At 32.3% G+C, this 25,814-nt stretch overlaps 2 protein-coding genes across 2 annotated transcripts in view; one reads left to right on the plus strand and one right to left on the minus strand.

Annotated features, from left to right (window-relative positions):
* Window positions 1–7,115, minus strand: part of LOC121370533 (cilia- and flagella-associated protein 47-like) — an 86,086-nt gene extending 78,971 nt beyond the window's left edge. The window contains exons 1-4 of the mRNA XM_041495834.1: window positions 6,755–7,115; window positions 3,849–4,003; window positions 3,082–3,289; window positions 1,276–1,322 (exon numbers count right to left, since the gene is read on the minus strand). Of these exons, the coding sequence (XP_041351768.1) occupies window positions 1,276–1,322; window positions 3,082–3,289; window positions 3,849–4,003; window positions 6,755–6,904 (560 nt within the window). The 5' untranslated portion in view covers window positions 6,905–7,115. The remainder of the gene's footprint in view (window positions 1–1,275; window positions 1,323–3,081; window positions 3,290–3,848; window positions 4,004–6,754) is intronic.
* Window positions 7,116–7,195: 80 nt separating this feature from the next.
* LOC121370534 (dnaJ homolog subfamily B member 13-like) lies at window positions 7,196–18,022 on the plus strand. The gene is made up of 7 exons (XM_041495835.1): window positions 7,196–7,352; window positions 10,043–10,149; window positions 12,172–12,333; window positions 13,998–14,155; window positions 14,578–14,710; window positions 15,343–15,514; window positions 16,873–18,022. The coding sequence occupies exons 1-7, from the start codon at window positions 7,285–7,287 to the stop codon at window positions 17,030–17,032; spliced, it is 960 nt and encodes a 319-aa protein (XP_041351769.1). The 5' UTR covers window positions 7,196–7,284; the 3' UTR covers window positions 17,033–18,022.
* The last annotated feature ends 7,792 nt before the right edge of the window (window positions 18,023–25,814 follow it).

Genomic DNA, 25,814 nt, shown 5'->3' on the forward strand with positions numbered 1-25,814 from the left:
AATAATTCTCAATTCAACTTCCCACCCTCTCCAGTTCACTGTCCTCCTTTATATGCAACAACTTTTGTATCTTTTCCTTATCTCTAATTTATTTTGTCATATATACATGTACATGTGACACACATATTACATTTATACTCTCTTTCCTTCTGTACATGTAATGCCAAAGTATCATCCATTAAAGGCTTTTGCAGGAGATATCGCTGGCACTACAATTTGCGATATCTCCTGCGATATTGTCCTAGGAGATATCGCTTCTTTTGTTAGGTCTTGTGTATGTTTCAGCGCTAAACCTATCATTAGTGATGCCATGCCACTGTCGTTCTGCTAGTTAAGAGTCTACCAATGCCAAATATAGTAACATTCAACCTCCATTACTGATATTGTTTATAACTGTTGCAAATGAAAAGAATGATAATGGATGATAAAAATAATACCCTCCTCGTGTCTTGTGATATCGTAATTTATCAGCACTCATTGATAAAAGTATAAAAATCCTCGGAAATCCTAGGATTTCATACTTTATCAACTCGTGTTGATAAATTATGATATCACAAGACACTTGGGTTGTATCCACTATATATCTGCACTGCATACCCAATATGTCAATGCATCCTAACCTTGACATGGCCATACGAAACTAGAGATAAAAATTAATAAAACAAGAATTAGCAAATACCCATCATCCTCACTCACTCTCTCTCTAACACACAAAACACTATTCTGAACTAAGTTATATAAAGTTTGTTTTCTTTAACGACACCACTACAGCACAATCATTTATTAATCATCGGCTACTGGATGTCAAACATTTGGTAATTAGAGAGGAAGCCTGCTACATTTTTCCATTAGTAGCAGGGAATATTTTATATGCACTATCCTACAGACAGGATAGCACATACCACAGCCTTGAATATACCAGTTGTAGTGTACTGGCTGGAATGAGAAATAGCCCAATCCTAGACTGACTGCATGAACTGAGCGATTTACCATTGGGCTACGTCCCACCCCTTTTTCCATAAAGAACAGTATGTACCATGAGAAATAACCCAATGTTGATTGACCCAACACTGACTGCACATTAATAAAATCCTTTACAATTGGGCTATGTCCCACCTTCGAACTAAGTTATATATTTTTGCTGTTACCTAAATATAAAAGACTGTTTATATTTTACTTAATGATACTGACTATTGACCAAAAAACCCATTATAAATCTCCTTTACATATGGATGTCAAAGTTTATATAGAATACAGAGCAATAATAATCCTTACACTGCCTCTTCATCAAATGTTCCTGTTTCTTCAGCCATATATTCCACCTAAAAGTATTTAAAACCAGTTTAGCAAAACAAAACAAAAATATTTCATGTGTCATAATGTCTAATAAAACTAGAATTATTACAATAATATAATGTAACCCCCAAAATATCAATTTGATAATTGAAAAAATTAACTACATTATAAAGTGCTAAATTATCTTTAATATAATATACTAAACAAACACACAAAAAAAACCTATTGTTCATTTAAAATCTGCATATGTTGAAACAAAAATATTATTAACCTTACATCTTAATAAGCCATGAATTTATATCATTACAGTATTGTAAAAAATCTGAATAGTTTAAGTATGACGATCCTTCAACAAAATGTGTTTCTTATAATTCAACACATTTTTGTAGAGTTGATTAAACATATTTTACATTAAAAAAAAAAAAAAAATTAAATACAGTCAAACTTCGATGACTCAAACTTCGATCTCTCCAAAACTTCGATTTTTCAAACTGAAGAGACGATCCCGGCATAATTGCTATACAAACTAGTAATAACCGACTTCGAAAAATCAAACTTTGATATCTTAAACTAATTTTGTGGTCTCATCATAGACATTTAATAAATACTACACTTCCAAAACTTGAAGTGTGTGGATTGATCAAGCTATCATAACTGGTAGTAATTTAAAGAAGAGTGAATTGGCAGCCAAGTGAAGAGTGTGTGTCTTGGTTGTGGAGGATTCAGAATAATAGATCGTCAACTAAGTGGAATGAAGGCTTATGTGTTTGATTACTTGTTACATAATCCATAACTACATACACGCTATGGTTACTGCCAAAGAACAATAGCAAGACTTGTTAATTAATGCTGTTTGTTTTTATTCCCAACAAGTGAACCGTATTTTGATAAGTTTCTATTGTGAATTTTTTTATAGGATTTTAATTTGTTAATTATGTAAGTTCTGCTAACTTTCATTGTATCACTGATACATGGATTATTTCAAATTCACCTGAGTTAACTCTTTTCTGTTATTTACTTAGTTTTACAATATATACAAAAGGAATGTACCACAGGTGTCAGAAGTTAAAATTTGTTTTGTTTAACAACACCACTAGAGCATACTGATTGATTAATCATTGGCTATTGGAAGTCAAACATTTGGTAATTCTAACTCGTAGTCATTAGAGGAAACCCACTACATTTTTCCTAATGCAACTAGGGATCTTTTATATTTACATACCATGACCGTTGACCAATTGTGGTGCACTGGTTGGAAAAAGAAAAAAAACAAATCAGTTGAATGGATCCACTGAGGTGGTTCGATCCTGCGACAAAAGCACTTCAACCGACTGAGCTAAATCCCACCCCATGGTGTCGGAAGATGCCAGTGGCTCGGGGTGGGATGAACTGCCAGTTTTATATTAATTCACCTTTCAAATGGAAATGCAAACTTTGAGTTTGGGATGAGGAAGTGCAGCACGTTTCTTGCAAATAAAATGAAATAATCCATCTGCAATAGTTTCAATTTTAAGGTGTGGTATACGAATTTCAAAAATTCAAACTCCCTGAAACTATTTTGTTGTCCCCATTCCTAAGTTTTATTTATCAAAGTTTGACTGTAATATTGAAAAAAAAAAAAAAAAAAAAAAATAAGAAGCAATTATGAAAAATATAAAGTGAATTAGGGCAATATTCATGAGTTCTTTTTTTTTTAGCAATGTTGTTCCAACAGAATACCATCTTGCTATAATTACAATCTTGTCTGTTGCTTTCACTGGCATATTAAATCAATACAGCAATTACCTTGATTCTTTTGTGGCTTTTCGGTGGTATGCTTCCACTGTTTGGATTGATTGTGATTGGTTTGGAACCAACATACTTGAGTTCAAACTCTCCTGATTTTGATCCCTCATTGTACAGTACTATTTCTTTTGCAATGACTTTACAGTTTGCAACAGCACTTCCAAAATCAACAATTTCAGCCAATTTTAGGACTGCCCGTGATGGGTAACTGCAAATAAAACACAATAATGATTAGGAATAAATATCAAATTCTAATGACAGAAAAGAGAGGAAATATGCAATTATATGATTTCACAAAATTATGTAGTTTGCTGTAGATACAACTTTAAAAGAATAAGTAATTACTAATAATTTTTGGCATTAGAGGTAAACAAATGTTGTAGCAATATTGACTAAATAATTGTACTGATGGGTTTCACCTCTCATACTCAAACATTAATATCTGCTGTTCTATGTGCCCAGAAAAAAAAATGCTTAAAACTTCACTGGATATACAGTGAAACTCCTCTAAACCAGACACCCTCAGAACCAAGTAAAAGGTCTGATTTTAAGAGGTATCTGGTTTAGAGAGGTTCTCTTCTGTACATATATTTAAAAAGGGACCATGAAAAACATCCGGTTTTCAGGGAATTCTGGTTTACAGTGGGTCTGGTTTTGAAAGGTTTAACTAAATATGAAAGATAAGTTGGATCATAAAACTTCAAGGCTCAAACGTAAAGACGCTGATATAATGAACATTTCTGCACAATGATAAAATGATGTCTTACGCATGTAGTGGTATTTCAAGAACATCTTCATTGACAGTAACTTGAATCTTGGCCTTTATTTCTCGATCTTCTGTGGTTCTAAATTCAATTACAGCTGAAACACCTAGTCCTGGTGCTACTGGAATTTCTGGATTTTTCACTTTCAAAGTAAAATTCTAAATAAAAAAACAAAACAAATTGAAATAAGTATATATGCAATTTACTTTCGAAGTAAAATACTAATTTATTTTTTTAATTCAAAAGTAAAACTGAAATAATATATGTACAGTCAGGCATCTGAAAATTACATGCATGATTGTTTTGTTTGCATGTTGTTTGTGCAAGTTTAGTTCTGTTTTAACTTTTTAATTTTTTTTTCACATTAAATTTTAGTCACATGGGTTATTGATATCCAATAGCCAATGATTAATAAATCAACAATCAAACATAATGGGTTAAGCTAAATGATATGTGAAAATATGGACTGGTTGGAATGAGAAAAAAACCAATCAGCTGAACAGATCCACTGAGATGGTTCGATCCTGCGATGCAAGCGCCTCAAGCTAGGCTCAACTGACTGAGCTAAATCCCGCCTACTAATTTTGATAAGAGGTATAATATGCATACGGATTTTACTTCATAAGGACAGACATAAAAAACAACAACTACCAATTAAAAAAACAAAAATATAATCAACAATTTAATTTCAATTCAATTTAATGCACAATACCAACCAAACTGGTGGCAGCAAACAGATAAAAAAACCCATACAACATCAATAACAACAACAACAACAACAACAACAACAATTAATAATAATAATATTACTGTACAAGCTAGACAGAGACACAAATTTTTTACTATATTTATAGGAATAAAATGACTATATAATAATAAAGTATATTATAAAAATAAAACGGTCAAAGTACTTGGACATAATTAAATTAAATTACTGCCCCACTGATAGCTGGAACAAGAACTTTATGTTTAGAAATACAGCCGTTAATAAATGTTAATATTAAGTCCTCTGTTCAATTAATTTTTTAGGTTTACTGAATTTTCGAAGTTCAATATGAAGATTGTGTGCACTAATTCTCATTTTAGTAAATTATCTACATTGTTCGAAGTTTGGTATGCAGAGTAGGTAGCTTTCTTATTTCAACTCTGATTTAAATAGACTGTATGTTCTGACTTTAGAATCATTGTTTTGAATAGTATCTGACCAGAATTTTATATATTTCGACTTGAGTTCTTGTTTCAACTTACGTGTATCTCTGTGAGGGTATAAATTTAAGAGCCTTGACTGTCCCATATTTGACTAAACTTTAGTCTAAAGCCAAAATTGATCCACATAATTTTTATATAAAATGTCCAGTTTAAATCTGATGAGTTATTAGAATAATATGATTCCATGTATGCCTTATGCACTATTGATGAACAATCATGTGTTCCTAATTTAAATCAGATAGACTACAGTGCTGTCCAGTGTATCGGCGCACCTAAGCATTCAAGAACCATTTTCTAAGTGAACACTGTGAAATACTTAATAAAATGTGACTCTCACCAATGAAGCAGTGCATAATCTGAAATACACTACAAACTGTTTTATGTCTGTAGTAAATAAACATTTTAAAATGGTGCATAAATATAGGCACCCTCTTGTATCCAAAACAATTTGCATGTCTGGTGATTCGGCGCAGTAGATGTGGATCGTTGACCCCGCTATTTATAGACCGCCCATGACTTCACTTTTAGCACATAAACGCTACACTACTGTCCCAGAATTATTTTAGTACTTTTTTTTGTTGTCTTGTTAAAAATATTACTATGAAAATGAACGATCACACATGACCCATCTCATGATCAGTTTCGGAATCGTTTTCTTGAGTGGAACACTACTACAGAATGAATGAATGAATGTTTAACGACACCCCAGCACGAGAAAATACATCGGCTATTGGGTGTCAAACTATGGTAATGCAAATAAATAAAGTGATGATCAACATCAATATAAAAATTCAAGATTTAAACAAAAACAGTGTAAAGAACTGTGCAAAAACACAAATATCACATATAGATACTGAATTTTACTTAAAACTTCAATTTTGTGCTGTATTGGCCATTCTCAAAGAAAATGTTACACCCCTGCACCACGGTGAGGTTACAGCACGTGCAGGGACACTACTACAGATGCATACATGTTTGAGTGTCATGCATGGCTAAGATGCCTACATGGATTTTATTTTTTTTGGGTAGATTGTGCACACACGTGGATCTTATTTCACTTTTTTTTTTTTTTTTTATACCAATGTAACAATTGTGAACTGGAATGGTGTAAAATTGTCGTTTTGTTTGCATTTGTCTGTGTTTTCCTTTTCAGTTTAAATAAAAATAACCAAACAAAAATAATTACATTTATACTGTTTACTATAATTTTAAAAATGCTGGAAAGGTGTTTTCAGACTGGTTTTAACATTCTTAATATCAATAAGGCTGACCTACTTCGCGTTTATATACACGAAAACAGGTGAATGATTTATTTTGAATTTATGATATAATTATTGATAATTCTAAATATTTTTTTTTAATTGCACCCTTAACAATAAATATGTTGATACTTTATTAACCATTGACAGAGAAATTGAACTTTAATTCGTTAAAAACACAGACAACATGACAACTTCCTAGGCATACGTGAGCAAAATACCAAGTGCGCCGAATCACCGGATGCACCGATATACCGGACACGGCTGACAGGTTGTATATTTGGTTTGTTTACATCAAATGAGTGTTGGTTTCCCATTTTTAAAATTAATTAAAACTAAAATCTTCTACTTTATAAATTTTAAATATAACTAATATTGTTGTGTTTTTACAATGTATCTAAACTTAAATAGATCAATACATGATCATTACATGTTACCTACCTCACACTTTGATTTATAATAACGAATCTTTTTGCTGTCTTTGGCAACATTTGTAACAGTGACATTCAGATGGTACACTTTATTTGGTTCTGTATCAAAAAATTCCAAAACAGGTGGCAGTACTCGCACACCCAATGTATCGCCTTCCATGGTCTTATCCTGTGTAGTTTAATTTTTAGCACTTAAAGAAAGGCAGATGCAATGCACAATTTTCCATTGCGGCAGACATATTGTTTGGAGCTGTTGCCGAGGACTCTATCCAGTCCCATTTTTAACACCAAATATTCGTACTTTTATTTTTATATTAAAGTCACAAAATATTTAAAAGTCAAATATTTAATGCTTTATATTTTAATTGATTAATAGCTGTTTGTTATTTTAGTTACTGTTTTAACGGATTCAGTTCGGATATTGTTACTATTGGCGGCTAAGTTACCCCAACAAAGTTGTTGCTAAGCATTTCTCCATTTTGTTAGTGTACAAACAATCTATTGATAGAGGAAAGCATTACATTTGGGACATCGGTTAAAATGGGAGTCGATTATTACAGTATTTTGCAACTTAACCGCAGTGCAACCGATGCTGATATCAAAAGACAGTAAGTGAAATATGTAAAACGAACTTTTATGAATATATAAACTTAGTTTATCTATTATCGTTATTTCTGATTTTCAGACAATTAGAAAAATACAGTGCTGTCTGGTGTATCGGCTCACCTAAGCATTCAAAGACCATTTTCTATGTGAACACTGAAATACTTAATAAAATGTGTCTCTCACCAATGAAGCTGTACATAATCTGAAATACACTACACATTGTTTTATGTCTGTAGTAAATAAACATTTTAAAATTGTGCATAAATATAGGCACCCCCATGTATCCAAAATGATTTGCATGTCCGGCGATTCGGCGCAGTAGATATGGGTTGGTGACCCCACTATATTTATAAACCGCCCATGACTGTAGCCCATAAATGCTACACTATTGTCCCAGGATTATTTTAGCTCTTTGTTTTGTCTTGTTAAAAATATTACTATGAAAATGGACGATCACACATGACCCATCTCATGATCAGTTACAGAATCATTTTCTTGAGTGACACAGTACTGCAGATGCATACATGTTCATTGTCATGCATAGCTAAGATGCCTATATGGATATTTTTCTCTGGATTTTATTTCGCTTTTATTTTTTGTAACAATGTGACAATTTTTAACTGGAATGACTGTCAATTAAGGTGCAAAATGTTTGTTTGCATTTGTCTGTTTTCCATTTCAGTTTAAATAAAAATAACCGAACAAATAATTATACTGTTTACTACAATTTTAAAAATGCGGGAAAGGTAATTTTAGACTGGTTTTAACATTCTTAATATCAATAAGGCTGACCTACTTCGCTTTTGTAATATAATACATGAAAGCAGGTAAATGATTTATTTTGAAATTATGATATAATTATTGATAATTCTAATGATTTGTAATTGCACTGTTAACAATAAATATGTTGATACCTAATTAACCATTGAAAAAGGAATTGAACTGTAATTCATTAAAAACACTGACAACATGACAACTTCCTTAGCATACTTAAGCAAAATACCAAGTGTGCCGAATCACCGGACGCGCTGATACACTGTAGTGTTTAGACACTGTCATTAAGTTAACCATGTTAATGTAAAAAGAAAATGAAAAGTGTTTTGTAAATAAAAAATTTAAAAAGTTCTGTATATATATGTACAATTTATGAAATGTTGGTCCAAATTTGGATATAAACAGCATTATTTACTATTGTCCATCCCACAGGGATCACATTTTTTTTCATACTACATGTAATTTACCACAAATTATTTATTTCCAAGCTGATTGATTTGTAAATTGCACAAACAAATTGTATTCCTTTGTTATTTCTAAAACATTTTTACTTTTCTTCTTACGTCACACCAAACTGAAATTATTTACAAAAAAACATTTTAAAAGAATGATGTGACAGACTATAAGTCACTCTTCACACCCTTGTTTTGGCTTTGTACACAATAAATATAACATATCTTTCCATAATTTCACTTGAAATCCATATTTTATAAAAGGTATAATTTTTAAATCACAGATTTTCTTCAAACACATTCATTTGCATTAGTAATGTTCAAACAAAAAAATCAAATAAAAAAATTCAATAGCAATTTTGCATCAATTGGAATGTTTCCAGCATTCTGAAAACAAACATCATGAACATGGTTTATGGTTATTGTAAGGAGATGCAAAGTGACGTCATTTGAATACTGACATCATTCAAATTTATAATTAGCTATTTTATTACAGTGGTTCGCCACATTAAAATAAAACTGGTCTACTAACCGTGACCTCTGTCAAAATTCTATAACAAGCAGCCAGTGCTGTTTACAGGTCAGTATGTTTTTATTTTTCATAATTCTGCAAAAAATATTAAGTTTAAGTTTTAAAAGATGAAAAAAATAAAAAGTACCTTTTGTCAAATATATCCTATACAAAAATTACTGTTGGATATATTTTATTTATTGTGTACGAAGCCAAAACAAGGGTGCGAAAAGTCTGTCATCGACCTTAAGGTAGCAGCATACAGTTAGCTCCCTTGTGTACCAGTCGTGCAAAGAGTTCGCTTTTTGGTTTTGCACAGATCCATGTTTGAAGGCTACTAATTATTTGGAATAGAAAGTAAATTCTTAAGCTTAGTGATAGCCAAGGAGTTACTTTTAAAAATGACAATTGGTTTGTCACCAGCAGTGCAATGGGTTTAGCTGTAATACGGCTTGGTATTCATACACCAGGTTTTCCTTGTGACAAAAGTTGGTTGTGATAATTTGGGGCAATTTTCAAACAAGCTGATTTTATGTAAAATTAAATAGCTAAACATTTATTAAAATTCTACCTAAAGTTTGTAGTTAAAAAGTTTGTATAAAGGTCGTCAACAGTAATTCTTTGCACCCATGTTTTGGCTTCGTACACAATAAATATAGCATATTTTGCTGTAATTTCACTTGTCATTTGAATACTGACGTCATTCAAATTCAAAATTAGCTGTATTATTACAATGCTTTGCCACATTAAAATAAAAACTGGTCTACTAACCTTAACTCCTGTCAAAATTCTATAACGAGCAGACAATGTTGTTTATATGTCGGTATGGTTTTATTTTTCATAATTCTGGACAAAATATTGTTTAAATTTTAAAAGATGTAAGAAATAAAAAGTACCTTTTGTCAAACATATTATATAAAAAATTAATTCTATTTGAATTGTTGTGATTGTATAGTTTCAGGAAGTTGGGTTTGAAGTTTCACCCTCAGAAGAACCCAGATGATCAAGAGGCAGCAGACAAATTTAAACAGGTTGCAGAGGCCTATGATGTTTTATCAGACCGTGAGTTTCACTTTGTTTGACAGCAGGCCATACAAATAAATAGCAGACCAGGGTTCGAAATAGGAGTAAAATATTGCCTGCTGTTATGTTTTTTAATATATAATAGCAGAGTGATTGAAATAAAATATTATGTCTTGTTAAGAAAAAATATAGCCTGTTGGAAATAAGACTTTTTTTCAATATTCTATTCTTTGTCTTCTGTGTTCCACTGTTAAATGATTCAATTCAAAAGCAAGTTTAGTATGTGGTACTACATTGTTATCAATACTATGGAATTTTTTGTATATGTATATTTTAGAGTTGGAATTAAAATATAACAGATTCACAAGCTAACTAACAGACATAATCATACATACATCTGTTTATTGAAAAATGACCTGTGACACTGCAGTAGTTTTAGCAGGTGAATTTCTATTTCACAGGCTAGGTCTAAAAATGGACTGCTTTTAACTTTTCGCAGGCCCCTATTTCAAGCACTGCAGTCAGAATAACATACGGTAGTTAATAGTAATATTTAATATTAATTTTTAGTTTCCCCTAACATGTTTTGCTCATTTCTATTTCAGATCTATTTATTTTTTAATTTAGTAAAGAACTGTTTTGTACAGTAATAATAGAATGTGGATACTAGTGATCTTCTGTAAGCATTGTCTTCTAGGGACTTTGTTTGGACTTCACCTTTAAAACAGGGCGGGACGTAGCCCAGTGGTAAAGCGCTCACCTGATGCGGAGTCAGTTTGGGATCGATCCCCATTAGTGGGCTCATTAGGCTATTTCTCACTCCAGCCAGTGCACCACGACTAGTACATCACAGGCCATTGTATGTGCTATCCTGTCTATGGGATGGTGTATATAAAAGATCCTTTGCTGCTAATCAAAAAGAATAGGTCATGAAGTGGCAACAGCGGGTTTCATCCCTCAATATCTGTGTGGTCCTTCACCATATGTCCGACGCCATATAACGTAAATAAAATGTGTTGAGTGCGTCATTAAATAAAACATTTCCTTCCTTCATTGTCTTCTAGAGGCTTTTTTTTTTTTACTTCACCATTAAAACCTGTACTTCAAAACACTAAATTATACTTCAGAAGGTTGTAAATTAAGTATTACTGAATATTGTTTCTGGTTTCTTACCCAATGCCAATTTAGTTTTGTGCTGGGGTGTCATAATAAGCATTAATTTATTAATTATTTTATTCACTGCACATGGGGATATTCTACAGTGTCTTCCAAGAAAGATTTTAGACTTCACCAATAATACCAGTAATAGAAATAAAGAGAATTTTTCACTAGTCAACTGGACAAGTACATCTAGAAATCTACCTGTTCAGTAATATTTTTACTTCCAAATAAGTGGTTTATTTTGTTCATGTATAAGGAAGAGGTGTTTCGATGCTCAGAATGAAACGGCTCTGTAAATGTTTATTTGTCTACCAAATAACCATTGAAATACATTCTGACTGTCCAGGCAGATTTTCACTTGTTAGGTTCCACTACACAGTTCACTTCTGGGTGAGAGTTCATTCATCACGGTCCACTATAATTCCTAATTGTGACACATGGTTCACATATTCACTTCTAGGAATTGGGAGAAGAATTAAAACAATATGTATATTTAATGATAAGCCTTCTGGCTGTATTTTGCCCTTGTTATTTTGTAATATCGTGCATTGACTTTTTGGGACATGGGTGTATAGGGCAAGAGACAGCCGGAGTGAATCGATTAATGAACCACCTCTTTGGACCAGTACTACAGCCAGATGCGGTCATATAGTCAAAAACTGAGATGGAAATGTTCTTAATTTTGGAATGAAAATAAATGCTTATATAATGTATTTTTGCGATTGGTGTATGCAATCTTCATTTCAAGTTGGGCAATTTAACATGGATTTCAATGGCAGATGACATCTGTGTAGTGAGACCTTAGGACAAATGAACAAGTGCTTATTTCAAATGCTGACATGTAGGATCTGCATGATCCTTTAACATAGAGGACCTATTACATGTAATTTGTTTTATCAGCTAGGAAAAGAGCAACGTACGACCAGTTTGGAGAAGAAGGTCTGAAAAATGGCGTCCCACCAGGCAGTGGACACGCTGGTGCGTGGACTCAAGGTTACACTTTCCACGGCAACTGTGACAAGGTCTTCAGAGACTTCTTTGGAGGAGACAACCCATTTCAAGGTTAGAAAACAAGGGTGTTGATTTACAACACAAATAATCTTAGAACTACTATAGTGATGATCAGAGATGTATTTTGCTGCTACAGTGAAACCTCTCAAAACCGGACCCTGTGTAAACCGGAATTCCCCTAAACCGGACATTTTTCACAGTCCTTTTTTAAAAATCAATATAGAACTTAACCTCCCTAAACAGGATACCTCTTAATACTGGACATTTTACTTGGTCCCAAGGGTGTCCGGTTTAGAGAGGTGTCCCTGTATATTGTTATGCTGATCCATTCCTACTATATATTCAGTATTTAACCATCTGCCGATTCAATTCAATCATTTATTTCCGTATATGAATTATACAGACGAACAATAATATCAGTATCAAGAAAAGAAAAAACAATACATGTTATAATGGTTACAATATCCTAGGACAGTTATAATTTATATACTAGCAAAAATATTTCACAAGGGACAGTGTCATTAAGTAGGAGGTCTAGCAACTGAAAGTAGAAGACGTCTTTGTTCGAACATCTCATAACAATACTGCCCTATGATGTGCTGGGCAGAGAAGTAGAACGAATAGTTTCTCAGTGTCTGTTAAGAGTGTCGGGGCTTAGCCCATTGGTAAAGAACTTGCCTCGTTCCAGCCAGTGCACCACCACAAAGGCCATGGTATGCAGTGCTAACTCTGGGTTATTAGAAATGTTCACCAAATTATCTATTGAACTTCGAAAATGATGATAAGCCAGTTATTTTGTAACAAAATGTCAATTATTATATGAAATTATTTTGATAAATTTAAGTAAAATTTGCCAATTACTTTTAAAATTCATAATTGGTGAATTTGGTGAATGCCAGAGCTAACCGTGGGTGTGTGCTATCCTGTCTGTGAGATGGTACATATAAAAGATCAGGTTTCGAGATTAACGGTATCCTGATATCCCGGGGATACCAGAATTTAATTTTGGATACCAGACTTCAAGAACTCAGTATTTTGAAATGTTAGTATCCAACTGGGATACTGCCTAAAAATTTTAATCTCGAACACTGAAGATCCCTACTAATGGAAAAATGTAGCAGGTTTTCACTCTAAGACTGTATGTCAGAATTACCATATGTTTGACATCCAATAGTGGATGATTAATAAATCAATTTGCTCTAGTGGGATTGTTAAAACAAACTTTATTCCAGTAAGAAGTTGAGGTGGGGGGTGGAGGGGATCAAAAGAAGGGTCAGTGTTTGTTGCACTCATTTCTAGCGGCTTAATTTTTTTCCTAATTTGTAATGAAAATATGCTTTGTATTGATTTCTTTGGTAACTGTGAAGACTGTTGGCTATCAAAGAGACTGATTGAAATTAAATATTTAACCTTGGTATTTAGTCTGAGGTCTGCATAAATCACACTGAAATAAACAGCCATGCCAGATGTGGCATTAATGTTTAATTAACTCACGGCTTTACATAGATTAACTTGCTCTGTTTTTCAGTTGTTGTGGAAAGATTCATTGGCGTCAAGACATTTATACATTGCTTGAATAACCAAGAAAGTAGATATTTGTTTTACAGTTTCTAACCAAACAATCTGAGTAAATTCAGTTTAATCTTTGAGAAGCACTAACAATAATATGGAAAGTAGCTTGTTTTTTCATCCTGCTTTTGATTTTGAATCTGCAGAATTTTATGACCGTGTTGATGGAGACTTGAGCATGGGTTTCGGAGGTTTGCAAGGCCGTGGTAGCAAGAAACAAGATCCTCCAATAGAAAGAGATCTGTACTTGTCACTAGAAGAGGTATTCCATGGATGTACAAAGAAAATGAAAATATCCAGGAGGGTAAGTATTTAGACATTGTCATCTTTAAGTGCAGTTTGATATGTACCAATCATCTTAGGATTGGTAGTCATGGATAATAAGGCAAACACCAGATATAAAATAAACCATGAATTAAAAACATTTTGACACTTTATAGAAGGTTCAAGCATATCTGTTAATTGATAATTCAAATGTTTATATTTATAGCTATAACTATCCTTCAGGATATAGAAGAACAAAACAGTTTTGTTACATTTTGTGTTTTTGCTTTTTTTAATCTAGTGTGATTAATGTGAAAAAAGCTAAGAATTAATATAATTTACATTGTTTTTAGAATACTGTTTAGAAAGATGTGTCTGTTTATTTGTTTCACACAAAACACGTACCCATAAGTAATTTGTGTGTGTATATGGAGTGTGATTATTATTTGTTTCATTGTGCAGGTTATGAATGAGGATGGCCATACATCGAGCATTCGTGACAAAATCCTAACAATCACTGTAAAGAAAGGCTGGAAACCTGGAACAAGAATCACATTCCCAGAAGAAGGAGACCAAGGACCTAACAATGTCCCAGGTATAAATAATGTTAACAAGAAGAAATCGTCTTAAATATAAGCAGTCCACTTTCCATTAGCAATCCTTCAAATTAAATTCTGCAAAATATTCAGCCTTCAGTTTTATCATATTTTAAAACTGCAAAAACCTTGGGGATGGGTGTTGTAAAGTGAAAGACAAAAATTAACAAAAAAAATTGGTGTCCCCCCCCCCCCCCCCCCCATCCCCATCTAAGCATTATTTGTTTTCTGTAAATACAGGTTAAGTGTTAGTCCTATAGAGCCTATGGGATGGGTTGTAGTAACAATGAAGGAGTATGTTAGAAAATGCTGCCTCCATAGTATTGATAGTAATGTAGTACCTCATACTAAACTTGGTTTTGAATTGAATCATTTACCAGTGTAACACAGAAGACAAAGAATAGAATATTAAAAAACCCATCTTATATATCTAATATACAATTTATTTTTTATTTGTGATAGAATAGTAACAAAATAATAGTGTAAAAAAAAGTGTTCTTAAAATGAGGATCGGTTTTACCATTTATTATATTTTCTTTATATGGTTTGTTTTATTGTATAATTAAAATAACCAGAATGAAGTATATTCATAACAAAATGTTCTTACACCGGATATGTTTTTTGTTTTCAGCTGATATAGTATTCATTGTAAAAGACAAACCCCATCCCAGCTTCCGTCGAGAGGGCATCAACCTGATTCACACAGCAAAAGTTCCGCTGGGCAAAGCTTTGACTGGATGGACGGTGGATATTCACACACTGGACGAGCGCATCCTTCACATCCCCATCAATGACATCATCAAGTAAGTAAAAAACAGATCTGTCACAAGTTAAGTAATGAATAGAAGTGGCTTATCCAGGACTTTAACACACAACATGAAGGATCAATATGCTAAAAACGTTGTTTAAATAGAATAAAAATGTCTTCCAAAGGACAGTTATCACACAAGCATTATGGATCTGAGGAATGAAATTTTTTAATTCCAGAGTTTTGTTGCAGCATATGGTTACAAACTTTTAAGATAAAAACAAATTTAAAATAAGGGGGGACAAATTTACAAAACAGTTTCTTTTTGGCTTCAAAATATTTGGTAACCAAATAGGGAAGAATTTTTATTTTAGAGTAGAAAATGACTTTTGACAAAAATCCAAATACCTTTGTAGGATCTAGAAAAATATTGTGAAATTTTAAAATTTTGATGGCACCAAACTTCAAAAGTTGTGGAAAAACCTTAGGTTTTTTATCTCTGTTGTATAAAATATAAAAATGTGTTACATTTTTGGAAGGTGTATGATCATAATATCTTACTATTAACGGCATATCATTTGTCCTATCAGGAACCATAGTTGTGGTAGACAGCAGCAGGCATCTTGAATATCCAGTAACAAATGGCTGTATATAGTTACATACAGGGCCATACCCTGATCAAAATCCTGGGGAGGCACTACTTTTTATAAACAAATGAAACACTATACGGATTAGACCCTGAGACATGTATGCTATTTTTTTGGGAGTAGAAAAAAAGTGAGATTCTTGGGGGGGGGCCAACATAACTTTGTTTGACCCCCAATAGCTCATGCATTTTTCATGTTGCAGTGGTGTTAATCATATATTCATTTATTCATTCATTTACATAATAAATAAAATGATTGAAAAGACTATCTGAATTAATACTTTACAGTGAGGGTAGCATGGTTTAGGAAACTCTTACATAAAACGTACCCACTGCATACATTCACACTGGTTCATTTATTTCTGGTAAATATTTGGTAAAATTCAGCTGTCAGGATGACAGTTATAATAAGATTTTTAATACACTTAAAAAGTAACAACACCCATTGACTAAAATACATACCATGGTAATCTTCAAGTCAGAATTCATCCTTCATATTAATTATCTCCCCTTGGACATTTTATGTAGTTTGGCATTTCCACAAATGCTTGTATTTTGCATAATGGCAATGTGATTGTAAAAAAAATAAGAGTCTTTGGTTAAGTTTTTAAAAATAGGAGAGGGTATAATGTTTAAAGCCTGGTGTAAAATGGAGATTAATTCTGTTAATTTAAGGCCATTTGAAAACCAATCTTGAATCCATTGGGTTAATGCATGCGATTTGTTTTATTGTGTACAGCTGTATTGAAACATTTTTTTCTTTTCAGACCTGGGTACAAGAAAGTAGTACCAGAAGAAGGAATGCCTATTTCATCAAACCCATCAGAGAAAGGAGACTTGATAATAGAATTTGACATTGTCTTCCCATCAGCACTACCACCTCAGGGAAAAAATCTCATCAAGGCTGCATTACTACACCAAAATTAACACATTTTGATTGACATTATGTACATATTTTTTAATGACAATTGTGAACAGTCTTGATATTGCAGGGTTTTATTTCTGAAATCTGACTCGACGCCCATGGTATGGACTTATAAAAAGTTTTAATCACTCACTTCCAAAGCATACATGTGATTAACTTTCTTTCTTTGCAAAACATTAAAATGAAGGATTTTGACATTCAAATTGGAATTATTATTTTTTTTCCAATTCATATTCAGACAAAAAGAAAAGAAAGAAGTTTTGTGGTTTGGGAAATACTGCCAAATATAAATATACTTCGACTGGTGATAAAGCTCTGTGGTGAATAAAAATTCAGAGTATAAAATTCCTGCAAGCATGTGCTGTTAAGATAAAGTTTTAATGTGTCTCCTTTTACTAAATTGAACTTTTTATATGAATCATGGTGACAGGTTACCTGAAAAACACAAGATTAGTAAAAGTACTCTGCCATCCAATGGCAAAAACTACTAACTGAATTGTTAATTTTTTTTTGAAAAAAAGATAGTTGTTGTGCCCACTTAAGGACTGGTTAATATTGCAGCAGCAACATTTATTGCTTAAACATTGTCTTTTTTGTAAGTGATTTTAAGCAAATTTTAAAAATTATTTTAAAGAGGAAAATTGAATTGGTTAGTAGAGGTGTAGGGTTCTGGCTTTATCATAATGAAGATTTTACCAACATATTTGGTTTTACACATTGCACTACTCTTTGCAATAATCCATTGAAGAATAATTTAGACGTAAGTTAGTTTTACAAAAAGGAGAGATACAAGGTTTTGCCATTAGACGACACAACTCTTAAAAACATTTCTATTTGTAATTAATACTGGGTCAAAACGTATTAATATCATATTGAAAACTCGCTTTTTAATTCTTAATGTTTTATGTTTGGCAATCTGTGATAATGTTTCACCATGTTTATATACCAGTATATTCTGTGTAGACATATTGTAAATAAAGTTCTCTGTTGTTGTTTTTCATGTTGTTTACTATTTTAAAATTAGTATAGTAACATGACCGGGGCTAAAAAGAAAGTTTCTTGGAAGTAATAAGTATGAGGCATAACCAAATTTTAAAATCTAACCTCACAAAAGCCAGTTGTAAGCATTTTTAAAATGGACAAACTGCAAATTTCAAGTACATGATGTACCGGTAATGTACTTTTCGGGTTTTTTAAAACCATTACAGTAAAGGAGTTATTTTTTCAGCTTATAGTCACCCTGTCTTTCATCAGCTTGGAGAGTTAAACGGAGCCAAGTGGTAAAGCGCTCACTTGATGGACAGTCTGTTTGGGATCGATCCCCATCAGTGAGCTATTTCTTATTCCAGCCAGTGCACCACGACTGGTATATCAAAGGCCGTGGCATGTGTTATCCTGTCTGTGGGTTGGTGCATATAAAAGATCCCTTACCACTAATGGAAACATGTAACTGGTTACCTCTCTAAGACTCTATGTGAAAATTACCAAATGTTTGACATCCAATATCCGATGATTAATAAATCAGTGTGATCTAGTGGTGTCGATAAACAAAACAACTTTTTTTTTTCATCAGCTTGGAACAGATGAACAACATGGCTCATTTAAAGTACAGTGAAAACCCGCTATTAAGACCAGCCATGGGACTTAATAAATATGGTCTTATTATTGGGGTGGTTTAATTAGTGGGTTATTATCATTTTAAGTTGATTCCAAATTATATATAATTATAACATGAGAAATAGATTGCAAATATCATTTATTTGAATTATTAACAATGGAATCCAATGAATATGTACTAAAATAGCATTACGAACTAATGTCATTATGAATTTATGAATACTGAATATTAGTCGAATTATATAAAAAATGTGACTATTGTTGACTGGAAGAGCAATTTGACATTTTTAATAACGATGTTGCGTATAAAATTGTATCGAAATAGTGATAGTATGACTACGACATTCATGTTTGGTTTTCAGTGCTTTGATACAACACACTAAAAATACAAAAACTCCCTTTGTTAATGTTGCCTCTCTAAATAACACTTATTTTGTTATGCATTGGATTAGTCGGTCACCTTGATGGAGGAGCGATATTCCATTAGAGAATACTCAACGAGCTAAGAGGCAATACCGTTTATGTTGCACAAGTGAATTGATGTCCTTCGCGAGCCTTTGGCAAGTGAAGAACAACATCAATTCAAAGAGTTCTGTTTCTTACCCATTTTGAATATTTATAATTTTATGGAAGATTTTCGAATGATACTGTTGCTGAAAAGAAGTTTGCAAGTTGAGAACAAGAGGCAGTGTTGTGTCATATCTGATGTACATATCGCTGATGATGTAAGTTAGTTGTTGACATGACTTCCATCATGGTCACTTTGACAGGGTTGAAATACACTAAACAATGGAAATGACTTTACTGGTTATAATCAGCAATAGCAAGGTGGTCTTAATACCGGGATAGTTTTACCTATAAAATAAGGAAATGTTCCGGTCTTTAAAAAAGTGGTCTTAATACTGGGGTGGTTGTTAGGTGGGGTTTCACTGTAATATTGAAAGAAAAAACAAAGAAACAGTGGGTGTTAAATATTTTTTAATATAAAGTTTCAGTTTAACGGATTATTCAGGACTACATTTTTAAAACTTTGTCCAGTTAAATACTCTTTGACCAGTAACACACAACAAGACACTGAAGTTCCAGTCATACATCATCTTGAATTAGGGCCAGATTGACACAATCCGAACCCCTAAATTAGGTAAGTGGTCTTAATGCTGGGGTGGTTGTTAGGTGGGGTTTCACTGTAATATTGAAAGAAAAAACAAAGAAACAGTGGGTGTTAAATATTTTTTAATATAAAGTTTCAGTTTAACATGGATTATTCAGGACTACATTTTTAAAACTTTGTCCAGTTAAATACTCTGACCAGTAACACACAACAAGACACTGAAGTTCCAGTCATACATCTTCTTGAATTAGGACCAGATTGACACAATCCGAACCCCTAAATTAGGTAAGTTTAAAAAGGCTCTGAATAAACAATAAATCATTTGACATGAAACAGATTATTGCTAGTTGGTTTACTGTAAAACTTGTGATATTACACATCAAAGAGGTTGTTATGTGTTTATATTCTTCACATCAAATACAATCGAAACAAACCCATTCCAGATTTTGATTGAACAAAGAAAATCTATTGAGATTCTGGAGGTGAAAGTTGGTAAACATGGTACAAGTTGACAACAGCAGTTGAAAATGACACACAGGTGTAAAATGGAAAAAAATACACAAAAGTAAAATGTATTTTTTACTGTGGAAAATATTGGCCGGAGTAGAGTTGATATTTTAAATATAAAAAACAAAACAAGCAGGAAATCTAATTATCTTACAACACTTTTAAAATAACATTTCAATTCAATATTTAGTAGTTTATAAAGTCGACTTAATGGGAAATGTGAAGTCGCCATGATTGGCAGAAATGTAGTTTGACGTCACACACTTTTTAACCAACTCTTACCAAAATGTTACGTTCAGATGTACAGATCTTATTGCCGTGTCAACAAATTACAACTAACCACAATACGTATATATTAACCAGCTTAATAAAGCAATATATTAAATGGGTTTATAACATGGATATTATGGGTATGGTATAAGATCAAATTATTTATTCAGAATATATACAAAATTTAGTTTATAAATATAATGGAAAATTAATATGAAAGGCTGTGTGTCCATTAGTGTCCATTATTTTCAGCTATTTGAGGTATGTTCTGTTTTGCCTTAAATTGCACATTACTTAAACCTCCTGCTTAAATGATTAATTTCGGAAAATCCAGTACCTTTCTGGTTATCTTGTTATTTGTGGTAACTCCAAATACATTTAATGAAAAACACAAAAAGAGCATTTACCTCAAATACTACGGTTAGTGGGTTAGTGGCTTTAAATGCATCGGTAGAAATACTTGAAGTAACTTTTGAATGCACAATTGTTTCAGTTTGTAATAATAAAATATTTATCTCTACTACATGTATTTATACATCAAATATTGTGTGTGATAAAACGAACCAATAGCACAAAGACGTACGTGTACATGTAGATTTACAACAGTTATTTTCTTCTTAATAAAGTGTTTTAGTTTACCAAGCTGTGCATAAACTCATTAAGTTATGTTTTTAAGAGTTATTTTATTTACATTTATGATAGATGTGCCATTTTTAACTACTTTGTTTTACTTCCGCCATCTATAGGTGTGTTAATAGACATATGCATGAACACATATATGTGTATCATTGAAAACTGGTTAAGAAAATACTAATTTAATTGTAACAGCAAACCATTGGAGACGGTTGTATCTCTCAGTTTAGGTTAGTTTCCAACACATACAAGTGACTGATTATTTTTCTTGTCTACCCAACTACATGTATATTAAATTTTATAACTAAAAGTAAAAAACCAACATAGAAACACTCAGCATGTTTATAAAAGTCTTGAGACATAAAACATATTTAAATACATGGCTACATTCTGCAGGTTAAGAAAAGGACAAAATATACTGATCTATCACACCTTAAACACAGATATATTTATCTAACTGGTAAGAAATGTACTGCTTACTTTGATGTATAATTCTGAATACTGCAACAGTAAAGAAATAAAGGAAACCTCAAACAAACGCAAGTTGATGAATATGATTTTAAAGCCATAATATGATTAATTTGATAATATTTGTACTAACGGAGATCTTTTTCACAGAACCCTTAAATTAATTACAATGAAAACAGTTAAACATGGTGTTTAAAAACCAGTAGTATTCCCAGTAGTATTTCATGAGTTAATGTTTTGACATAGAGAATGTCCAATAGCACATAATATGTAGATGTTGTGAGTATATCATATCACACTTGCGCAGCAGTCCATCAAGCAGCTGATTCAGTCACCAGCTGAAAGAAAAATAAACCAATATTATAACAAAGATGTCATCTTCTAATTGAACCAAAAAGGTTATGTAATGCAAAATTGGCATTTTGGTATCGTTTTGTAATGCTAAGGCCATTCCACTATCTAAAAATTTTAAAACACTCATCAATACCCCCAACAACACCATCCCCCGATTTCCCTGTCACAAATATTTTGTTTGTTTTATTTGGTAATAAATAGCGATACTATAGTACTGTCGGCAATAGAATAAAACTGATTTTCGTCGATTAGTTCTTACATATTAAACTGACACGTAAATATTTTGTAAATATCTATTTAATGATAGTCTACCTAATTTAGCAGTTACTTGTTTGGGTGCTCATTGATGTTCAAGGTGGTGTTTACTCTTGAAATTAAAAGAAAAATGTCAGTAAACAGGTGATTTGTGCACTTTACTGGAACAGACTATAACAAATTTTGGTCAATATGTGTCAATTTCATGGCTGTTACAATATGTGAGGGACTGTTTCTGATGATGGTTTGCTCCCATCCCTCTCCAAAACAAAATATTTGTAGTCATTTTTAAGTAACTTTTGAGCAAAACTGCCAAGAACCATATTATGAGTGATCCATTATACCGGTATTAAAGGTGCTATCTCAATGTTGCCCAATGACGGCTATTGCAAATCTTTTTTTCTTTTTTTTGTAATAAAATTTTGATTTAACGTGTTTAAAGACACCTTTAACAATATGCCCATAAATGATTATAGGAAATAATTTCATCTACTGGTAGAAAATAATTTTTTATTGGAGAATCTTTATCACAGTTCGCATTATATAGCACCTTTAAATTGTTGCAAGATTGTGTAAATTTCTAATGTACTTATATCGAATTTATATTCCATAAATATGCTTGTCATAATTAATAATTTATGCTGCAATTCAAAATAATCAGTTAACTTGCAGTTTTAAATTAAAAGTTTATTTAAGGGTAAATGAAATTGACACATATCAATCAAAATGTGTTATAGTCTGTTCCAATAAAGGTCACAAATCACCTGTTTACTGACATCTTTAGTTTAATTTCAAGAGTAAACACTACCTTGTACATCAATGAGAGCCCAAACAAGTAAATGCTAAATTAGGTCAAGTATCATTGAATGGGTATTTGCAAAATATTTACTTGTCAGTTTAATATGAAAGAAATAATCGACGAAAATCAGTTTTATTCTATTTCCAACAATACTGTAGATATAAAATCATCTTAAAGACCAAAAAAACAACGAACGGTGTATAGTACCAAATCAAATCCCATAGACGACAATAGTAACATATGTGGCTAAAACTCCTACCTGCAACGTAGCAACCGACATAAACGCCACAGATATAAATACTACCACCCCTCACACTTAAAGTGAATCAGAAAAAATTGGGGGTCAAGCTGCTCGTTTCTGAGATAACGGGTAACGTCTATGACTACCCTAGTTCCGCACAAAATTCGAGTACTTTTTTTCACAGGTACCCATACATGTTTCAAGCACAAGGCTACTTGACACATTGGTACTAGATGAAATAAAATTGCATATTTTTTTTACCCAGATAAAACTATTGTTTTTTTTACAACCAACACACTCACATTTATAACCAATCACAGGACTTGTGGTGTTCACTTCTCTATCAAAAGTTGGGTGCACCTCCAACTTTGACCCAGCCGGAAGTTATTTGGTTTAGTACTACCTATACTGATAACATACATTTTTCAAAAAGTGTCCAGCTATGTGTCTTTATGACAACCAGGGTCTGGTGTATTCTGACATAAACTGACAACCTCACTGAAACTGTTGTTTCTACAGTGCAACCTAATATAATGTACACCTCAAAAAGCATATATATTGCATATAGTTTTGTACAAATGCAATATGTCATATTAAACAACAAAATGTTTTAAAATAAAACTCCTGAAGATATTTACTTTCAGTTGGGTGTGTGTACTCAGGTATATATGTAGAGACAACAAAGATAGAATATCTCTACCCCTTTAAAGAATTCCATTAAAACACATGCACTTGATTGACCCCTAGATTATGAAGACCTTAACAGGCATATCAAAGAAATATCAGTATTAAAAAAATACACTGTCTGAGGAAGGAAACACAAACATGACTGTACCTGTATGAAGTAATGACTTGATGTCCTGAACATTAGTGTTGGGAGGAAAGCCTGTATGCTGGGTGTGGGTGTCTTCAAGTTACCAGGTGTGGGAATTTCAAATCTATCGGCCATGCTGATTTTCATAATGAACCATCAAAACCATTGGCAGCCACCAATATTCCTGACTATATTTTATTTATAGCCTACTGTAGTTGCAGGTTTTAATAGTTATGATATCTGGAATTATCATGCAGCTTTCACACATTTATTTTTGATTAATTACTGAAAAAACCTATTTTAGAATGACAAAATTACCCGAACATCTGTTTTCTTGCATTATTTTCTAATCCGGATGAATACAATATGTATATTAGATGTATTCCTACAATCTGTAATCCAGCATTTTATTTAGCTAGTAACATTAGGTAATACAGCTTTAACAATAAAATAAATTATCAACTTAATCCAAGGCAGATAATCAAATCTGAAAAAATTGGTTCTGAATCTAGTATAAACTCAAAATACTTTTCATGAGAGCTAACTAAGTGATTATTAAGAAAAAAAAATGATCTGGAGATCTAAGTATATTTTTAACAACCTTATTGTTATGTACAAATAAGAACAGAAGGCACATTAGTGACAACAAATTTAATTATATTTTTAGTAAAGTTTTTCTTCAAATTTACTTTAAATTTTGCATAAAACTACAAATTTGTCTAAAATATAACTTAGCACCCTATAAATATGTCAAAATGACAATAAAAATCAAGTTCTTTACAAATCTGAGTTTTCAGAATTTCATACATAAAAAAATTAACAATGTTAATGGAAACTAAAGACATTAACCCACTATTCGCACATGCTATTTTTAATATAAAAATAAATTGCTATTAAAATCTTAGTTCAGGTTGCCTATATATAATACCATATTTAAGTGCAGTTGTATATGGCAAGTCAAATACCATGTAAAAAGAAATTATTGAAATATATACAGTATGAATTATTGGCCAAAACCAACTTTTCTTCAGTGCTAACTTTGATTCAAACTCCATTCAGAGCCATGTACAGAGAGTATTATCAAGGTCAAGGTCATTCTGAACTTGCATGGTCGAGTGATGGCTAATTAATTAACCAGTATAGTTTAATTAAATAAAATGACAAAATCATAATATTTTTTATTATGCACTGAATATGTGCTATAGGGTGTATAGTACCAAATCAAATCCCATAGACGACAATAGTAACATGTGTGGCTAAAACTCCTACCTGCAACGTATCAACCGACAAATGCCACGGATATAAATACTACCATCCCTCACACTTAAAGTGAATCAGAAAAAATTGGGGGTCAAGCTGCTCGTTTCTGAGATAACGGGTAGCGTCTATGACTACCCTAGTTCCGCACAAAATTTGAGTACTTTTTTTCACAGGTACCCCATACATGTTTCAAGCACAAGGCTACTTGACACATTGGTACTAGATGAAATAAAATTGCATATTTTTTTTACCCAGATAAAACTATTATTTTTTACAACCAACACACTCACATTTATAACCAATCACAGGACTTGTGGTGTTCACTTCTCTATCAAAATTTGGGTGCACCTCCAACTTTGACCCAGCCGGAAGTTATTTGGTTTAGTACTACCTGAAAGACTGCATTTTACTTAAATATTATTCATGATAAACACATCCCTCCTTCCCCCATAAAG

Source organism: Gigantopelta aegis, chromosome 4, assembly GCF_016097555.1.
Source record: "Gigantopelta aegis isolate Gae_Host chromosome 4, Gae_host_genome, whole genome shotgun sequence".
Lineage (NCBI taxonomy): Eukaryota > Metazoa > Mollusca > Gastropoda > Neomphalida > Peltospiridae > Gigantopelta > Gigantopelta aegis.

Excerpts from the sequence above, each read along its gene's own strand:
- LOC121370534 (XM_041495835.1), top strand. The coding sequence starts at position 7,285 with ATGGGAGTCGATTATTACAGTATTTTGCAACTTAACCGCAGTGCAACC. Across the intron at positions 7,353-10,042 it reads GATGCTGATATCAAAAGACA|TTTCAGGAAGTTGGGTTTGA; the intron begins GTAAGTGAAATA and ends GTGATTGTATAG. Across the intron at positions 15,515-16,872 it reads CCCATCAATGACATCATCAA|ACCTGGGTACAAGAAAGTAG; the intron begins GTAAGTAAAAAA and ends TTTTCTTTTCAG.